At 42.7% G+C, this 20,023-nt stretch overlaps 1 protein-coding gene across 1 annotated transcript in view; it reads left to right on the top strand.

Annotated features, from left to right (window-relative positions):
- The window catches only part of SBNO2 (strawberry notch homolog 2), a 107,180-nt gene that overhangs the window by 7,203 nt on the left and 79,954 nt on the right, over positions 1-20,023 (top strand). The window contains exons 2-3 of the mRNA XM_074939333.1: positions 15,265-15,488; positions 17,737-17,819. Coding sequence (XP_074795434.1) covers positions 15,363-15,488; positions 17,737-17,819 — 209 coding nt within the window. The 5' untranslated portion in view covers positions 15,265-15,362. The remainder of the gene's footprint in view (positions 1-15,264; positions 15,489-17,736; positions 17,820-20,023) is intronic.

Raw genomic sequence — 20,023 nt, 5'->3', positions numbered from 1 at the left:
AATACTCAGGGTTGAGTTTATTTCACTGTTTAACCCTGCAGACTACAGGTGAGCACGCCTTCAAATAAATGCACAAAGTGAATTTATTACAGCCTCACATAGCATGTTTATTTGAATGTATGCTCAGTCAGTTCTCCATTTATTTTTTTAAACAGTAGAAAATTCAACAGGGGAAGCTGATAATGCAGGGTTATATCTGAGAATGTAAATGTGCAAGTCAAGACATTCAGAGATTCCCGCAGCAACCATAACTCATCTGCTTTGTACATTATAGATTAAGACATTTTAACAATGTACCGAGTGATATAAAATGCTACAGTTGTGCAAAGGGGCTAAGTTATTATTTTTAGAGAGATTTCCTGATTCTTGTTTATTTAAATTCCCAGCCACGGTGTTGCATTAGTGTGGCGGCTTATATTGAATTAGACCCACATTTCTTTGCAATTTCTCCGGTAGTGTCCTCCGGCAGTTTAAGTTTTGCCATGACTTTGTCAAATAGGGTTCATTGTTTGTACTTCTATTTCCTTCTGTTTTTATAATCCAAGAGGCCTCTCTCTGGGTGTGTTGTTTTCCAACTGCTGAGTCTTTTCTTGGCACCTGTAATTAAGTCTGTTACACCACTAATTTAAACCCACCTGGCTTTATCTTTTGGCTTGACTGGATTGTGGGAGAGCAGATATTTTCATTTAAAGGAATAAATTCTCTCCCAACAAGCACCTTTGATTCTACAGTATGGTCTGAGCTTCAAAGAGGTGGGGTTAGCGCTGCTTAAAAGGTGACGCTTTTCCTCTTGGTGCCGTAGACACTTGTGTCTTCAGAAGTAAAGTTTGCTTTTTTTTTTTTACTTTAACCCGTATAGATGTCAAGAAACTTGGAAGTGATCTCAGCTTTTCTCCCCTTTGTTTACTGAGTGTACAATTCGAGCAGTTAATCTGCCAAATACATTCTTTGCAGCCATGCCGTGACTCTCTAATAACTTGCACAGCCAAGGTAAGTATCGAGGAAGATTTTACCCCTTTTTTGCTCAGTTCTATGAACAGTTCTGATAAGCTGGGAATGCAAACTTTACAGTGTTAGGGTCGTGTAAAATCTGTGCTCTTAAATCAATGTATCTCAGGTACATACAGGTGTGTCTGGAGTGTACCATAACCTGTGTGGTACGGCATGCCCTATAGTGACCCCATTTTAATCACACACAGAATATTTAATATCTTTCATGTTGATGTTATCCTCTGCTGTCTGTCATAAGTAGACTTGGTTCTATTCAGAATCAGTGTAAACTTAGGTTTAAGTTTCTTCAGTTGTTTTCCCATAACTTTCTAAATTGCACGTTAATCTGTGATTGGGTGAGCTGGGTTACAATTTGCTATATTTTGCACTACAGTTGGTAATACGCTGATTCTTTGTTTTTATTTTAAAAAGCAGTTTCAATTGACCCATTTGAATCTACCGTCATAGTCTAAGTTGGTAGGGAACAAACTGTAGACTCTGAATATCTGTCTTTCAAACATAAATTCATCAGTCTATTGCTAGGGCATTGTAAAAAGCCCCTCTCTTTGAATTATCCTAGAGTAGTTCTTGCTCTACTCCTGCGTAGTCTGATGCCTGGCTAGCAGAGGGTGCACAGATTAATTTGGGGGAGCCCTTGTCCAACTGTGACTGATATGCACATCCTCAGACAAGGAGATAAACAAAGCAGAATCGCGCTGAGTTTTGCTCTTGGAGAAACTAAGTGTGCCGAATGAAAAGGAACTAAACCAGTTGGGGGAAAACTTTTTCAATTTTTAAAGATTACTGCAAATAATGGAAAGAATTAAAAATAATTGTTTGGCACTTCCCATTTAAATATAGAATTGTGGGCTAAGGAGGCAAGCACCTGCTAGTTTTGATCATATTAAACTTTACACTCAAATAGCGTCCCTCATCTGAAAATCTCAGTGTTTTTCAGACTATGATGAGACCTCTCAGACCCCCTGTGAGGTTACTAGACCCATTTTACAGATGGGTATACTGAGGAACAGAAAAGATTAAGGTTTGCCCACTGTCACAAAATAAGTCATTAGCAGAGCAAATTAATTGAGGAGTCATGACTTCCAGCTTCCTCTCTCACGACAAATTGCTGCTTGGTACGAATTAGTACTTCTCTCTGTATATTGTTTGAACATAAAGGGGAACTTGCATCTGGCTTGGCTGTTGAGATGTGAAAATCTTTTTTCAGTTTCCAAAGTTCCTTAGTTCCTATTTCTCGGGTTACATATGTATGTACGTGTGTGTGTGTGTGTGTGTGTGTGTGTGTGTTTTTATTAAGAGAGTTTAGTTTAACTTTTAGCACCCCTGCTAACAAAGGCAGTGGTCCTTGCAAGTTGTATGTGCCTGATAGATATTGTCAGTTGACATAAGGAATCAGGGAGATGGCTGCGTGTAGCAAGCTTCCAGATTTCATTTGCATGCAGTGTCTGTGGATGGACAGATGGGAAGGGAATAATCACTGTGATAGATCTTCAGGTAGGAAAAGGAACTAGATCAAGTTCCCAAGGGCTTTTTGTTGTTATCAGGCCCATGTAATTCAAGAGTGGCAAAGTTGGGTTTGACTGTGTATACTGTGCATACCTGTGGTTTCCTAGCCAGCTTTCTGTAACAGCATGGCATAGAGGAAATGCTTGTATTTATAGAAGATGAAATATGCAACTGGTATTGTACAGCTTTCTTAACGGTATATGCCCATGAAATGGGCACTTACTCATGGTGTTATTGATCCTGATTATAGCGGAGCTGCTTATTGAGTTTCTCCAGTCAGTGTGAGTTCAAACTAGATTGCCACACACATCGCTGTTGCTCTCCAAAAAGCCTAAGCCACTTTTGAAAATCTAAATCTCTCTGTTCTTCACTTCCAACTAGTCATATTCCTTAGCTGCAGACAAAAGCTGCCCCATTGTGGGCCTGGAATGGGTAGGGAAACTCTATCATAATGAACTGTTTAAGTGAAAGTCTATTTATATTGAAACTATTCATATATCTCAATCAGAATGATTCCTGATATAATTAGACTGCTCATAGCTTTATCTTGCTGCGTAGGAAAACAGTTTCATTATTAAGCATAGGATGTCCAGCCATTAAGGAGTGAGCCTAATGGTTTTTTCATGAGTGTGTGTAATCCATCACTTGAGTGCCTCTGCTGTAAATCACGTTGAAAGATCGCTTCATTAGTTCTTCGTGATCCTTACAGAGGGAAATTACCGTTCCTGTGTTTATAAACATTTACTTTATTCTGCTGGGGTTCCTCTTTTGCATCTGCCTTGGCAGATGTAGAAGTGCCTGCTTACTGCTTAGCATGGGGTTACTGGTTGTGCTCAACTGTTCGTCCATAGGAGTAGTTCCAGCAGCTGCCTTGTGCCCTGAAGCCTGAGAGTTTGTCACTTATAAATGTATCCTGTCTAACATTACTCTGGATGTTGTGTTGTAAGTGTCTTAAACTCTTCTGCTCAACTGCATTTTGTGGCAATGAGTTCCATATGTTACGCTTTTAGTAAAATAAAGTGTTTGCTTTCATTAGCTATATCTTTTTTGAGATGGGGCGACCAGAACTGAACTCACCCTGAATAGTGTGGCTATATCAGTGATTTATATCTCAATATTTTCAGTATTTTCTATCACATTCTTCATATATCCTAACACTGTGTGCTTTTTTTGACCGCTATTGGTCGCTAAGCTTTTCACTGAGCTTTCTGTGGTGATGCCCAGGTCTCCTTCTGTGTCTGTTTACCCACCTGTAGAGTAAGCATAATGACTTCACAATTATGTTTGGAGGCATAATCAGTTTGGAAAGTGCTTTGAGATCTTTGGCTGGAAGATGCTAAACTCTATACTAATGATTACATAAATCCATGTATTCATGCCTGAATATCAGTGAGATGACAGAATTTTCAGAAGCCTTTGTGAGCCATTGCTAACTTTGAGCACTCAGCAGCTAACCTTCCAGTGATAAGCCTCACACCATCCATCCATCTCCTTGCTGCTTGTCCCCTACTACAATTACCCTCCACCATGCTTTCCATAATAACTTTCTCAAGGTTGTTTCCATCTCTGTGCCTAATGTGACCAAAGTATATAAGTTTGTGTCTGTTGATTTCCAACATCAGTGTTTGCTTCTCTCCAATAATATTTATAACATAGGTATTCATCTTTTTCTCCACCCAGGAGATACTCAAGAGTACTCTCCAGCCCACGTTTCAAAAGCTTACATTTTCTTCTTGTCAGCAATATTAACTTCTGAGAACTTGCATCCATAAATTGCTATGGAAAAAATTCAGCTTTTCACTAGTCGCACCTCTGTACATTGTGAGATGTGACTGTTTTTCTACACTTTCTCAACGGAGGCCATAGCTGAGTGAGCCATCCCTAATCTTCCGATTTCTTTGGAACAGCCTCCTTGGTTCGATATGTATGATCCTAGATCAGGGGTCTCAAACTCAATTTAACTTAGAGCCAGTGCCAGGCCTCAAATCCTCCCAGTGGGCCAATATGTCACTCATGCTGCCCAGAACCTGCCCCCCAAAACTCTGCTGCCCCCAAAACTCTGCCGCCCCTGCATGCTGCTGCCCCCAGGCACTGCCCCTGCAGCTTCCCATTGGCTGCAGGGGCGCTTGGGGCAGGGGCAGTGCGCAGAGGCACACCTCTGCCCCACCCCGGGGCTGCAGGGAGGGGCTGGCAGACACATGAAGCGAGCAGGCAGGCACCACACAGCTCCACTGCGCTGCCGGGGCCCCGGGCCATTGTAAATTGCCTGGAGTGGGGGAGCGCCTGGGGGTGGCAGGTGGGGCCAAGGGAGAGACCCGGCCCCAAAACTGCTGGAGCCCCATGGGCCACATTGGGGAGGTTCTGCAGATGGCCCGCAGGCTGGGAGTTTGAGACCCCTGTCCTAGATAATTAAATTCATCTACTGCCTCTACAGCTTGTCTGTTAATTGTGATGCCTTCTTGCATCCTCTTTTTCTTCGTCTTGTCAATGTACGCACATTTTGTTTCTGTTGCATTCATGAATAGTCTCTGTTCCCCAGTTCCTTGTTATAGACGTATTGCATCAGAGATTGTAGCAAAGAACGTGGTGTCATCAACGTGTCTGAGGTCAGTTAAAAGATGTCCGCCAATGGAGATCCCAGCTCCTTCCATTTTGTCAAAACCTTCTAAGGCTTATATCATAATAAAATCTGTGTATATCTTGAAGAGGCTTGGGGACAAAAAACATACCCTTGTCTAAGACTCTGTGCAGTAGAAAACCACTCAGTGTTGCTTACTACTGTTTGTATCTTAGTATGGTGGTGGTGGAGACTTGTGCTGAGTATATTTAGATCCTTTGAAAATCTCTCTCTGCCAGTATCCTCAAAAGGTGGTCATGTCAGATGGTATCATATGCTTTTGGGTAATCGATGAAGCACATGATCAATGCATGATTGTACTCTAATCTTAATTATTAGGATAGCGCTAAAACTAAGGAATTGGCTTGTGTCCTGAAATAAAAGTGTCCAAACTAAGTAGCAGGCTTAGTAGTAATAGTGTCTCATTTTTAAAACTTCATTGGCGAAAACTAGAGTGGAATTTAGATAATTTTGTTTCCTTTTGTTGATACTCTAATGGCACCTTTCAAGGATAAGGAACTGGCAGCTAAGATTATGTGACAAAGGCTGGGCGCTGATGTACATGTCCGTTGCAGGAGTTTGCTACTTCATGATGTACATGATGAGTTAGATGACTTAACTTCTACCATTGACGTTGCTTTCCTCCCCCCCATATCTGCATTTCATATTCTCTAGCTCTCAGGAGAGAATGGGGCAGTTTATGACTCTTGAAGTTGGAACTGTTGTTTTACTGCACAGTTTTCTCCCAAAGAAGTTGTCGTAAGTGTTGAACAATCCCCAAATGCCTGAAGTCTGGTAGGACAAAGTGATCCTTGAATATGTTTTCCACCTATGACTCTAGTTGCAGAGAACTTTGCCTGTTGAGTCTTTGTAGGTGACTTCCAGCAATGTCTAACTTAGAAAATCAATAAACTTCCGCTTATGTAGTAAAAGTGTGATAACTGCTCCCATTGTTAGGGTCAAAAGTCTTGCAACTCTAAATTATCTCTGTTCACTGCTTGCCTTGGAGGTTGATGTTTCTAGGACAGACGAGATGCTTGTAGGGAATAATTCCTCTTTAATGCTTTGAGTGGCTCTTATAAGATCTTAAGATGAAAAGCTCTAACTTGCCCAAAAAATGGGGGTTATTTACTGCCAGTTTGGGAGGAGAGCCAAAGGAGAAGGAGGAATGGATTGAGTGTAAACTTGCTGAACCATTTGATTTGGGGGTTGTGGACTTCCATTGCATCTGTCCTTGGTAATGTAAAGCCTGGAACAGAAGCACAGTGCATGGAAGTGAGACAGCTGTGGCCTTCTACAAAACTTGCTCTCACTTTTGTATTTTCCATGTGCTTTTGGGAGGCTGCTGAAACAGAAATAGCTCCCTGAGGTTGTCATCTCGTCTTGGTTTTTCATGACCAGTATTGACCTTCATTCATAGCGTTCATGGAGTATCACTGTGAATGGCTTTAGAACCTTCTGGGAATTTAAATATGCCAGTCAGCCAGCAACTGGCCCATATCAAAGTGAGTGTACAGTGAGGTATTAAAAACTCTTTGCATTCACCACCCCTGGCACCTGATGTAACTGCTGTATCTTCCTCTATTTAGAACTGGAGACATTTAATGGTTCTGAAGTTGTGGCAGAGTGGCAAATGGTTTTGTTTCGTTTTTTTTTGGCGCCCACTGTGCTATGCAACCACAGTCTCTGTTCAGAAAACAAACTGCGTTCCGCTGGAGGCCGGTTGGTTTTGTGGTAGCAAATCTAAAAAGTGTGTGATGTCAGGATGAAAAAGTGGATCCCTTACATGTCTCAACTTTCTGGCTTTTTTGCCTCTCTTGTGACATCCTTTTTACCTAAAACAGAAAAGGACCATAGTACTGCAGTGTGCCAGCTTTCTCCAGTACTCAAATTTACAAGTAAATATACAACTGCAACGATGTTTTGCATCAATTCAGGCTGATCTAGAATTGTGTGTACATGCTTGAATTTATCGGAACCAACAAAAAGCTTACATGTATAGATAATTAAGTGTTATCCATTGTGGATCTTGTGAGTTAAGGTAGATTTTCTCTAGCAGTGCACATTACCTTTGATCTGTTTTGGGTACGTGGATGATTTCAAAGGGATTAATTTACTTTTAGTGTGGAAGACTTTACAAGGAAGTGGTTTCTAGTGGTTAGAAGTCAGGATATTTGAGGTCTATGTCCAATCATACCACTGGCTTTCTGGGTGTCTTTGTACAAGTTATCTTTCTGTGCATGAGTTTCCCCCTCTGTAAAATGGAGTTATTACTCACTCTGAGGTCCTCCTGAAGAAGTCCACTATCTTAGTGCAGAATATTGTTTAGTATCTGAGAGGATTTCAGTATCTCTGGAGCTCAAAAGTCTTACAGTTCCTAAGCTGTTTTTCTTCATTTTGCTAATTGGGTACAGGCTGTTGTGTAAGAGTTTTCTTAGGGAGCTAAGTACATTTTTAGAGAAATGCACTCTATGCTGGAGAGAACCCATCAAGTGAAATGTAATGTTGCCAAGAGCCAAGACATGAGATAATGTAGAACAGACAGGGAGAATTTCTGATATTGATTTTACCCTTCATAAGTTACTGTTTGTTAGATGTATAAGTGAAGCTGTACATTTGCTACAGCTGTTACGGGAATCATGGCTTCTGATTTCCTATCAAAAGCTGTTACAAACTTTAAAAAAACCCTCTGGTGAAGAGAACAGACGTGCTATTGTAAAGGCACCAGAGTATATCGATATCTCTAAAACAGTCTCTGACTCTAACCCGTAGGTCAGCAGACCTCACCACCTCTGCCCAGTAACTGCCGAGCTTGCCTGTTTGCCTAGGAAAGGTGATCTGTAAAGAAAAAACTGTGTAAGAGCAGTAAATGGCAATCATAGAGGACCTCAGAGTTTTATGTAAATCACCCCCCCAACACACACTTTTGCTTGTTTATATTAACAATATCAGGTTGCGACATGACTGTCTGGTTGGAGGACATTGTGATGTTTGGAACATCTGGATGGGGACATCACAGGAGAACGAAATTTGAGCTGGAGGTCTCATCTCTGACATTTCATTTAGGGGCTGGGATATTGCAGCTCAGATTTCACCCTCCTAGGATGAAACCATCTATGTCCTCCAGCCCAAATCTCCCAGCCAGAAGATGGAAGTCAGGAACTTATAAAAGCAGGCAAAAAAGTTAAATCAACTATGATGTCATTTTTGCAGGGCATAAAGGAGGTCAGTAAAGAGCCCAGACAAACGACCACCTTTGCTTTGCATTTAAACTTCAACTCTCTGCTGCTGTATTCTTTTTAGATGTAACTTGTAATTAGTGTAATATCACAGGAGCATGTCAGGAACAGTAGGTAGAGTAAAAAGGAGCAAGAGGGCAACCCTGCAACCAAAAACGAAAAGATCCAATGAACTGAAGACCACTAATGATCAGTAGCTGGGGCTTAGGGCATCTCTTCAAAATGTATCTTGGGTTACCATCTAAAACATTCCAGATATGAATTCACACCAGCATATTCTCTGTCCCCCTCTTGCAAATTCCATTTAAATAAGCTAATGCATGTGATGTATGGTGGGAGGAAGAAGTCCTTAGATGTTCTGGGGCTGCTGAAGATTGGTTAATAGATCAAGGGGACTGAAGTCCACGTAATGGCATTAGCTAGTACCCAGCATGCTAACTAAACGTTTTGGGGTATTTGCACTTGTGGACTTATGACTGTAAAATCAGAGTATGGATTTTATAGAATAATAAAAAGAAATAATTCTGCACATGTAAAACTCTGGAAAAAGCAGGCAAGTGGAAACTGATTTAGGTGACTCCCGAACCCTAGGAAAGAGGTGTTTCTTCTACTAGCCATTAGTTAATTATCTGAATGAACTAAATGTGGTTGATAGCATGTTGACATTATGTTGCTGACGCTACCTTGCCACTATCTAAACTCTGTTTTGGGGCAAGGTTTTGCTGTGCTCTTTCAGGAAATTTGTCCTTTTCCTAAAGGCACCTTGATTACTTTTCAGAGTAGCCGCCGTGTTAGTCTGTATTCGCAAAAAGAAAAGGAGTACTTGTGGCACCTTAGAGACTAACAAATTTATTTGAGCATAAGCTTATCCAGTGAAGTGAGCTGTAGCTCACGAAAGCTTATGCTCAGATAAATTTGTTAGTCTCTAAGGTGCCACAAGTGCTCCTTTTCTTGATTACTTGGAGATTATATTTTTTTATTTTACTGGGGTAAAAAACATTTAAAATGGGGAATAAATTCTGACAGTTATTATAATTTGTCAGACAATGGGGATGGACAAAAACCTGATTAGTTGTCTTGTTGAAGTTAGATCAGATTTCTGTAATCAGTTTAAACCTTCCCAGAAAAAGCTCTGCTTTAATTTGTTTAAGCTTACAGTTGCTTTGAGCATAACCGATCAGTTTTACTCAGCATAATTTGCGTTCTACTGTACGGCCACACCCTGCTGAGCCTGCAGCTTCTACCTGACATGGATTTATAAGGTTGCATAAACCATCTGAGTCCCAGTATGACTGCCTCTGTATTTAAAGGGAAACCTTTTAAACCACAAAGTGCTTAGCCTCTGGCAAATGATTTATTTTAGTTTGTGAGCCCCAGTCATGTGAGAGCATTTAACCATATGCCCTCAATGCTTGCATTTAGAACTGTAACTTTTTTTACTTTTAATTTGTTAACATGATCTTGTTTTAAAAAGTATTTGTAGATCTATTCAGAACTAGCACATTATATTGGCAGCCATCCTGAAATGGCTTTGAATGGGATAGCACTTGCACATCCATGAAATAGCAGCAGCAAAGTCTTCAGAGGTTCTTGTTATCAAGCTGGCCAGTATTGTGCGGCGCTCTGATCAGGGATAAGTCCTACTTAACATTTTATGTGTGTGTACAGGTGGTTTTATTAAATGTCCGACAGACCCAGTCCTGAAACCAGTGGGAGGGGTTGCCTAAGTAGGGAATTCAGGATCCTGCAGTATGGCCAGTTCTACACTCAAAAGTTAAGTCGACCCAGCTGTGTCGTTCCGGCATGTAAAAAAAATATACACCCCTGAGATGTACTTAAACTGACCTAACCCCTGGTGTAGATAGTGCTAGGTCGACGGAAGAAGTCTTCCATAGACCTAGCTACCTCCTCTCAGGGAGTCGGATTAGTTTATGCAAACGGGAGAACCCCTTCCGTCACTGTAGTGAGTGTCTACGCTGAAGTGCTACAGCATTTCAAGTGTAGACAAGCCTTAAGATTCCATCAGCAGCAGGAAATGTCATTAAAAGTGTGTTACAGTAAACGTGCAATGTCTGGACGAATCCCTTGCAGAGCTTGCTAATATTATTGCAATGAAAAACAATGTTTACAGAGGAATACATTATTTCTTATCTGTATTGCAGCAGTGCCTAGAGGCCCTGATCAAGTTTTGAGTTCCCATCATGCTAGGAACTGTACATACTTACAATGAAAACATGATCTCTGGCCCAAAGAGCATATAATCTAAGTATTACTTTGAAGAAATAAAACAATGATTTTTCCTTTGTAGCCTATCAAATTGTAGCTCTTTCATAAAGTGTTGGAAAGTTCCATGAAGTCTTGGCACAAAGCATGTGTTAAAATAATGTTTTGTTTTCTGGACAAATAACTATATGCTTAGTGATAGAATTTCAATATAGAAATTGGAGCTTCAGCAGGTTTGTACTGGGGGATGAAGCACAGCCTGTTTGATAATTGGCCTATTACAAATTCAAACTCCCACATATTTGTGTGGGTGATATATTTAAAGGGACCCCTTTCACTTGAAATCTAGTTGGGTTTAAAAACATGAGCTAAAAGTCATTTGAGTTATTACACCTGCCTCAGTTAATGTTTGTGGATTTACAACCCCAGGTTTTCATAGCTTTTAAAATATTTTTCTCTCCCCTGCTGCTGTGTAATCGGTTTCCCAAGAGTTGTCAGATATGTAAAATAAACTAAAAACATGGGAGTACTTTTTCTCTATTTTTCCCCCCACCAAAGATTATGGTAACAATCAGGCAGTGTAAATGTAAGTGAATATATTTGTGTGAATTTGAGTGCTTGCAGAGGATAGTTGGGCTGACATCCCTTAATACTGATGGTCTCTCAACTCTTTACCCACAGAATAGCTACTACATCCCTAGTAGCCTTGCAAGCTCCCCAGCTGTGTTGCAATGCTTCTTGGAGAAACCATCTCTAGGAGAGTTCACTTTCCATATCTATAGACCTCTGTGTGCCAAAGAGGCTGCCAGTTCATGCCCATTTTGGTACTAGTGGCAGAGGGGATGGAGTTAAGCTGTGGACTCCTGTCTATTGTATTTCAGCTGGGCACGGTAGCTTCTCATCACTATTGGTCTAGGCTGGATTTAAATGAATAACCTGGAAATGCATTTTTCTAATCTATTATCAAGCCCTTTAGCCATCCAGTACTCTTCAGTCTCGGCTTTTTTAACAAATAGGGTTGAGAAAAGAACTGTCCTTGTAGTCAAATATGAGATTGTCATTACAACTATTTTGGGGTACAGGTTTGCTATAAAATCATGGTGGAGCCATTCATATCCTAAATGCATGGATTATTGACTTTTAACTTCGAACTAACATTATACAAGTGTGAGCCCTTGAGTTTCTCTAGGTTTCAAAATACACTTTGCTCTCCCAGCTGACTGACGAGCCCTGTTCCAAGAGGTGTCCTGCCACGGATGCTACACGAAGTCATGTTCACTTCACTGTCTGTTACAAATGCAGGAATAAATTTGCCAGCTGAAATTTGTCACTTATTTTTAAAGGGATGCAGTTGAGTCAGAAAGGATTTTAAAAAATTTCTCATGTTACAAATGACACCTTTAAAGGATCAAAACTGAACATTTAAGAACTCTCTTACTTTCTGTACTGTTTAGTTTTTCTGCTTTACTCCGCTTGGACAGTGAAAATGCACTAGTTAGTTTCACTTCTCAAGTTCTCGTGCACCAGCCCACTGCTGCAATGTTCAGGCAGCAAATGCTGCAGGATAATGTGTTGTGGTTTTTGGGTGTTGGCGTGGAAAGGAGGGAGGAAACGAAAGGGCAAAAAAGTCATATTGAAATCAAAAAGAAATTGTGGAAATCTCTCTTGCTCCTAGGTTTTTCTAAATGTCTGCTTTAACCATAATGTTATTGGTATCTGAATTAAGCCAAATTAGACCTGAGTGTGCCCCTTTAAGCCTGCAAGAGCAACTGGACAGTCTAGCAAAAAAGGTAGTGGATAGTGTCCTTTCCAGTTACTTTACAGGTACTGAAAATCATTTGGATTCTGTCCAGCTGTTCAAGATTAATTTCTGTCACTGAATTGGAGGTCATGGTATGGGCACATTAGTAGTCCTTAACTGGTGACAAATGGGATGATGCAGCTTTAGTGAGTAAATCTGTTTAAGAAGAAATTGAGTCCCATGGTCAATATTTTCTGCATCAGACATTGTATAGGACTGATTTAGGAGGGGGGGAGAAATCTCAGGTATGTACTTTGCCTTTTTTCTGGTGATTTTGGGGTTCTGGCCTCTGTGCTGCATAGCTGTTACTCATCAGTAGGATACTCAGAAAGGAAATCTCCACTTGTCACTTCTTCCGAAGCAAGATAATATGTGACAATAAAATACCACATATAGCTTTTAGTAGGTGAATATTTGAGCGAGAAAGAAAGTGAGATAAATTGAACTGGGTTGAGATACTGGAAATGAGGGTAACAGATTTACACAATCATTGGTGTGACTCAGGTTGGCCAGTCAATTACAACTGTGGTAATTACTAGAAGAGGGGTATAGTCCGGTTGCCATGGAAATCAGTTTTTCTGCTAACTTCAGGGAGAGTACTCTAGGCCCCGGCTGGATAGGTGGTGAAAGGTCATTTGACTTGGCCCAAAAGAGTAGATGTATTTAAATGAAGGTCACTGAAGATGAGTGACTATCAGAGTAGTGAAAAGAGAGGAGCAGAGTGGGTTTATTAACAGACTCTTCCAGTAATAGGCATAGTAAGAGAAATAGAGGGGAAGCTACACTTAGGGATGGGAAATGAGGTTATCCAATAAAACATGTTTATAGTCTACTTTTTAACCCCTTTTTTACCCCTTTTTTGGCTCTTTCTCCTTGTTTGTTTCTTTCACCTGATGGAGCATGTCAAGGGAAACAAGTGTAGGACTAGAGAACATGATTATTAAAATGCCAGTGGCCACTCTACACTGGTGGCAGGCAACGCATCCATGAATACAAGAGAAATGCCAAACGTAGACAAGGTCGTTGATTGATACCAAGCCTACGCTAGCTAGGAAATGGTCTAGCTCAGGGTATGTCTACGCTGACAACCCTACAGCGGCGCCGCTGCATCTCTTCATAGAATCTCAGGGTTGGAAGGGACCTCAGGAGGTCATCTAGTCCAACCCCCTGCTCAAAGGGTAGACCCTAGCTACGCTGAATGGAGGAATACTCCTATCAGTGTAGGTAATCCACCTCCCCGACAGGTGGTGAAATTCTTCCATCCTCCTAGCACTTGTCTATCCCAGGGGGTTCTGTCAGTATTGCCATGTGGATTTTTCACACTCCTGAGAGAAGTAGCTGTACTGATGTAAAATCCTAATGTAGACTAGGCCATAGTAAACCTAGAGGCCCTTACAAGCCTCAGAACAGCCTTCTTCCTTATCCTCTTGGGACCCAAATTAGCTGTTTTTTTAATTAGGTTGGACTTTGGAGGAAAAGAGGGCTCCTTACTTTTAAGGCCTTGCAGTGTCTTTATGAAGTTCCTTGTATATCGTGTGCCTTTAGTTGTAGCCTGGGAACTTAAATTCATAACTTTGCTAGACACTAAAAATCATGGATTCAGTAAGGGCACAGGATTTATAATTCATTACACCAATTTGTAACCCACTAACCTCATGTATCCTGCAACTGTGAAAGGATTGAGCCTGGTATGCACAGGTTTTAATATGTATTCTAATTACTGATCGTTCGGGTCTGTCCCAAATTGACTTTGTGGACTTTACCCAGGGCCCTGCCTTGTATTTTAGCTGCTTTCCAAGAATGTGAGTTTGCCACATTGCCCATCAGTGGAGAGCAAGCGCTTGCCTCTTGTGCCATACAAAGATGAGCAAGTATTGCGAAATCAGAGAAATTTCACAATTGGATTAGATTCTCAGCTGTTCAGAATCTCAGTTTTTTAAAACCCTCCTGTGTGTGAAATAGACTTTGGGGTGTAACAGTACTTTCCAAATGCTTTGCTGCTGTTCTGAGTGAAAATTGCGAGCCCTGTAGGGTGCATCTTCATTTGGAAAAAAGGTGTGTTCTTAACTTGTGTTAGCTAAAATGTGGTAACCAACTACGATCTTGGTGAAGACAAGGCAGTTAGTACTTTAAGATGAGTTCCCAGGTCTAGGTGAATCTTAGGCTCCCTCATAGTAACTCAATCTGTTAACACTTGTGAAAGCTACAAACTGCTTTGTCTTTACTGGGATTTTGCCTCATGTTAGTTACCATGTTAGCGACCTCAGGTTAAAAATAGACGTAGTCAGGGCTGTCCTAAGGGGGTGTGGGACCTGGGACATAGGCACTGAGTTTCTATCTGCTGGAGGGTGGTTCCCCCCGGCTCCGCCCAGGCCCCGTCCCCCATTCCACCCCTTCCCCCAAGGCTCCACCCTGCCTCTTCCCCACTCCACCCCCTCCCCCGAGCACACTGCACCCTTGCTCCTCCCCACCCAGCGCGGAGTCCAGATGCCCCAAAACAGCTGATCGGTGGTAGATGCTGGTCGGCGGGGCCCGCTGGTGGGCAGGAGGCGGCTCTGGGGGAAGAGGGAGGTTAGTAGGGGGGCTCCTTCTTCCCCCCCATCCCCCACTGACTTCTGTCTCACCTCCCTGCCCACCTTCTCAGGAAGCACGGGGCCCCCCAAAGTGCAGGGCCTGGGGCAGTTGCCCTGATTTGCCATACCCTAGGGACGGCTCTGCACTTGGTGAAGACAAGGCCTTAGACTTTATGGTGGAGTAGGGGACTCTATGCAGCCTGACCTCCACGTGCTGGTCTCCTAATTAGATGGGGCTAGCTGCATTTCCTCCCACTTTACAAACTGACAATAGGTATTTCTTTTCTCTCCTAGGCCATGCTGCAGGGTGAAGAGCACAGATAAAGAACCTTCCACCACTCCTTAGAATAGTCCACCAGCCCTGACAACTTCATGCTGCAGGAGACAGCCTGATGCCCTCAGCACATCCTGCCATGGACGGAGGGAAGAACTTTCCACAGCATGAACACCAGCAGTCAGGCAGTACATTATACAGTATGCCGAACCTCCAGACCCAGCTCAGCGTACCTGCCATGGAGGTGAGGGTCCTGTCAGGTTAGCATGGAAATGATTGGATTTGGGAGCTTTTGCCAGAGGGGGGGTCATAGCAATGTTGAAATCTTGGGAAACAAAGTAAATGTTTACAGTTTCTGTTTGGTAAATTGGCTTTCCAGGCTGTTGTCCAGTGGTACAAGGTATTTATTTTTAGTGCTAGACATTTGAGGCAGCAGCTGCCACAATCCATGTTGACTTTGAAGTTGGGAGGAAAAGCAAGATTGTGACTGAAACGACGTAATTTTAAAGTCCATTATATTGCAACCTGCTAGGGCAAGAGATGAAGAATCGAAGCTGGATTACCCGCTTTTCATTTGTTTCTACCCCTGCTGGCTATCAAAGTGCTGGACCTTGGAAGTGTCACTTGTAGCTGTGTCTTTTCTGACACTGTTACACGACTGAATAGTATTTTATCAGGATTTACAGTCTCCAAGCAGGATTGGGTCCTGTACCAGGTTGCAGACTCACTGGTGCGGCACCTCCTGCTGGTTAGTCTGGGAATTAGCTCTTTTCCAGCCCTCCGAGCACCTCCTGTTGACCGGTGTCCCTCCCGATCCCAGTGCCCTTTACCTTGGGGTTCTGACCCCAGCAGTACCCCCACACTCTGGATCTCCCCTTCCAAGGGAACCCCCTCCCGCTATACCCACCTTGCCTCAGTGGCTACTGCCAGTCATCATCTAGCCCCCTTTCTGTAGGGCAGACTGTAATGGCCACTCATCACTGGCAAGGGAGTTGGACCTGCTGCCTTTGCCTATCCCCAGGCTGCACCTCTGCAGCCCCAGTACCTGCTTAAGCCTTTAACAAGGCCTCAGCCTGGGGAGTTGCCAGGCTGGAGCTCCCCAGCTCCTCTTGCCCTTCCCCAGCACTGCTCTGCTTCAAGTACCCTGTGCTTCCAGGCAGCTAGGTCCTTCCCACTCCAAGGCTGGAGTGAGACACTGAACCAGCTCCTCCCTCGCAGCTCTCTTATCGGGGCCAGCTGAGCCCTGATTGAGCTGGCCACACCTGTGGTCAGCTACTCAGTCAGCTTCCCTCAGCTGTTCTCGCTCCTCTTACCTCAGGAGTGGGGCCCCGCTACTGGTCCCTATTGTGACCTGCTGTACAAACCCATGATTTTTAAAAAAAAAGTCCCTGCCCTAGATAGCTTTAGAATCTAAACAGAGTGTCCCTTGGGCACCAGTACTCTCTTGTCTCTGATTATAACTAATGGCTGCTGCTTTCCTGAAGTTTGTACCCATCTTAGTCGGGCTACATGGAGGCATTCAGCACCTGCTGCATAGCTGGGGAAGTTGGGCGTAAACAATTTTGAGGTCAGCTTTAAACCGATGTGAACTCTTAATGTTTTCAGAGAGCACCTGCCCTCACAAAATCAGACACTCTATAGATGACTTAAGTCAGGCCCCCAAAATGAGACACTTCGAATTACTAGTCACTTTTGAAATTATTGGCCTTTGAAAACCTCTAGAAACGATCATATTTTTTTCACTCATTTCTCCCAATTGCAGCCCATTCAACATGCTGCAACTAAAATCACGTTCCTTGCCTGCCACTCCAATCACCTCTTTTTCTCTCTCTCTCTCACGCAGCCTGGAGTCCCTGCATTGACTTCCTCTCTCTCCAGATCAGGTGTAAATTCTGTAGCTAAACAGTTACAGCTCTGGGTCTGGGTTTTGCCCTTATATGGACATAGAAATAATAATTAAAAAAACAACTACCTTGTTTTCTTGTACAAGTCAATGCCACTTTGGTCAGTGAACAATTGACAAAGGAGATTAATGTCAGTAGTTGAAAGATGACACAATATCCTGTTAGCGTCGTGCTTATGTTGGAGCCTCACGCTGAAATAGAACTTGCCATTGGTACTGAAAGCAGCTGGGGAGCAGTAAATGTAGCTGTCTAGGTATAAACCTTCCCCGACTCACTCCAGGTTAGCCAAGGCAGAGTCCAATTTCTACTAAGTTTGTGATTAACTGGGTAGGCGGGGAGAATAACCTATGAGGATAATGACCCCAAAGCTCTTCCTGGAATAAGTAAGAACGCAGCAGGTTTGCAAGTCAGACGTGGTGTGTGGCATTAGACTAACCACTTGTGAACTATTAAAAGCCATCACTGTTTGTTGCATGCAGGGAGAGGAGGGGTCACAGGACAAGGCTTGAATTCTGAGCTACCAGTGTGATTTAGCAGAGTTGCAGTTTTCTGATGCTGGAATTTTTCTTGGTATTGTTGTGCTTTCAGAACTCGATGCTAGCTCCTGATTGGTGGAATCCCTTCTATTCATCTGTCCCTTTCTCAACTCCATCTTTTCCAAGTGAAAACCAGTAAGTGCTGTTTATATAATTCCCCTACATATGTGCACACCCGATGATTCAACTGTTTGTTCAGTGCTTTCTTCGTTTACTTTTTGTTTCATTAACTTATGGGGAAATAATGGCATCGCAGAGTGTTTGTGGCATTTCACAAACTGCTACATCTTGGAAAAGAAAAGAAACAGCCTTTGTGAAGACATGGGAAACTTTGACTTCGCGTAAGCTTTTAAACTGATTTAGGGGAGTAAAGGCCTTGTTAGAGTCTAGATTTGTTACACTAATGGAGTTCATAAAATACACCATTAATACAATCTGGCTATACTAATATATCATAGAGGCAAGTAGCTTTATATGGCCAGTGCAGGGAAGAAGGAAGTTATTTCTGCTCGGAGGAAGGTAGAGTGACACATTTGTGGATGAAGCAATATTAAAAGCTATGGTAGGAAGCTAATAATTCTTAGTAGTATCAACCCTGCTGAGTTAAGCTTTCATTTTAAGTTGCTAGCACATTTATATTCAAAATGCACATGCCATATAACTAACTGTGAAAACCAGAGCATATCAAGATCACAAGCTTTGCTAGTAACCTCATTACTAATCCTGCAAGGTGTGCAGTGGTGAGAAGTATGAGCTGATGTGAGAAGTTGTAACTTCCTCCCGAGTAAATCCCCACCACCTGCATACACCCTGCATAGCTTCAGCCTGTGAAAGGCACAGCTGTAATGTTTTCAGTAAACTTTGCATACAAACAATTGCCCTTCCTATGGGAGAATTCTGCCTTATATTTTTCCTTATAGATTCACTGGAAAACCTCCTGTTCAGTACCTTGAAGATAAGTGCTTTGAATAAAGATGTGTTGAATGTTCTCTGTCTACTCTAGAGTCAGTCTGAGCCCCTGTGAATACCACTCCCCTCTTGGTCACAAAACTATGCACATTTATCCACCCGGGTAAGAAGGATACCGGCTATGATGCACCTTTGGGATTTTCTCAGTTTGGGGGTCTAGTAGCAGGGAGAAGTGTTAGCAGCAGTGCATTATGCCACCACAAAAAGGATCAGAGCTTAGACTGAGAGACTCTGACCACTGAGTATTGGGAAAAGGTGTGCAGGGACATCATGTTGCTTTCTGTCACATCTAGTGAAAGGAAGGAGTGGCATAGATGGGGACTAGGGTGAGCTGCATCTGTCCCTTGTTTCCCTTGGGAGGGTTGTTTTGGGCGGCGGAGAGGGGCTAATGGAAGAAAAGTGCAGTCAGGCTCCCAAAGTTGAGTAAAGTTGTTAACTTTTGGGATAGACCCTTGGGCGTAGTTCAGGGGTGTGAGGACTTAACCCAGCCCCCCATCTGAAGGATTTGAATGTCTCGATAGGCAAACAGAAAGATCCTTTCTAATGAGCCTTCCCTTTCTGGTGTTAGGCTGTGGGTTTATTTACACTTTATTTTAAAACTTGCTTCAGTGAGTTTCAGAACTCCAGTCTACAGACTTGGGCTTGCACTATGGTGCTAAAAACAGCAGTGTAAACATTGTGGCTCAGGCTGGAGCTCAGGCTTTGAAACCTCCCCCACGCCCTGAACCCCCAGGTTTCAGAGGTCAGGCTCCAGCCCGAGCCTGAATGTCTACACAGCTGTTTTTAGCATCATAAAGTGAGCCCCATGAGCCCAAGCCTGTTGACCTGGGCGCTGAGACTCATGGCCGGGGGTTTTAAATCACATACCCTGTGACTCCCAACCTAGTCGCCAGCCACGAGAATCCAGCTACTCTGTTCGGATAACACTAGTGTTATCTCCCTTGTTTTTCTTTCTGCTTTTGTCTGCCATCCCCATCCCACCTCAGTGTGGGAAACAAATTAGCCAGCAACCATGAGGTGAACTGAATTATAAAGCAGATTTTGCTAAATGGTTACCAAAAATCTGTTGTGCATGTGGTGGAAGTTATTCAGCCTTGTTAGTTACTCCTCAAAGCAGGAATTTGGGCAGGAGCGGTGGGATAAGTTCAGCCTCTTTGCTCTTAGCCAGGCTGTCTGCGTAATTGGAAGAGGGTGTGCTTTTTTTTTAAGATGATTCCTGTAAATTACATTTTCTGTATCCTCAAGGGAGCTATAACAGAATTTCTGTTTTGCTGTATTGAACCACAGACTGAGATGCGATTTATCTATTTTTTTTCCCTTCTGTTTGATCATTTGCTGTCTTTTTATCCTTCACTTTCTCCCTGTTCAGT

This window comes from Natator depressus, chromosome 25, assembly GCF_965152275.1.
Source record: "Natator depressus isolate rNatDep1 chromosome 25, rNatDep2.hap1, whole genome shotgun sequence".
NCBI lineage: Eukaryota > Metazoa > Chordata > Testudines > Cheloniidae > Natator > Natator depressus.
This window is presented reverse-complemented; position numbering and strand designations above follow the sequence as displayed.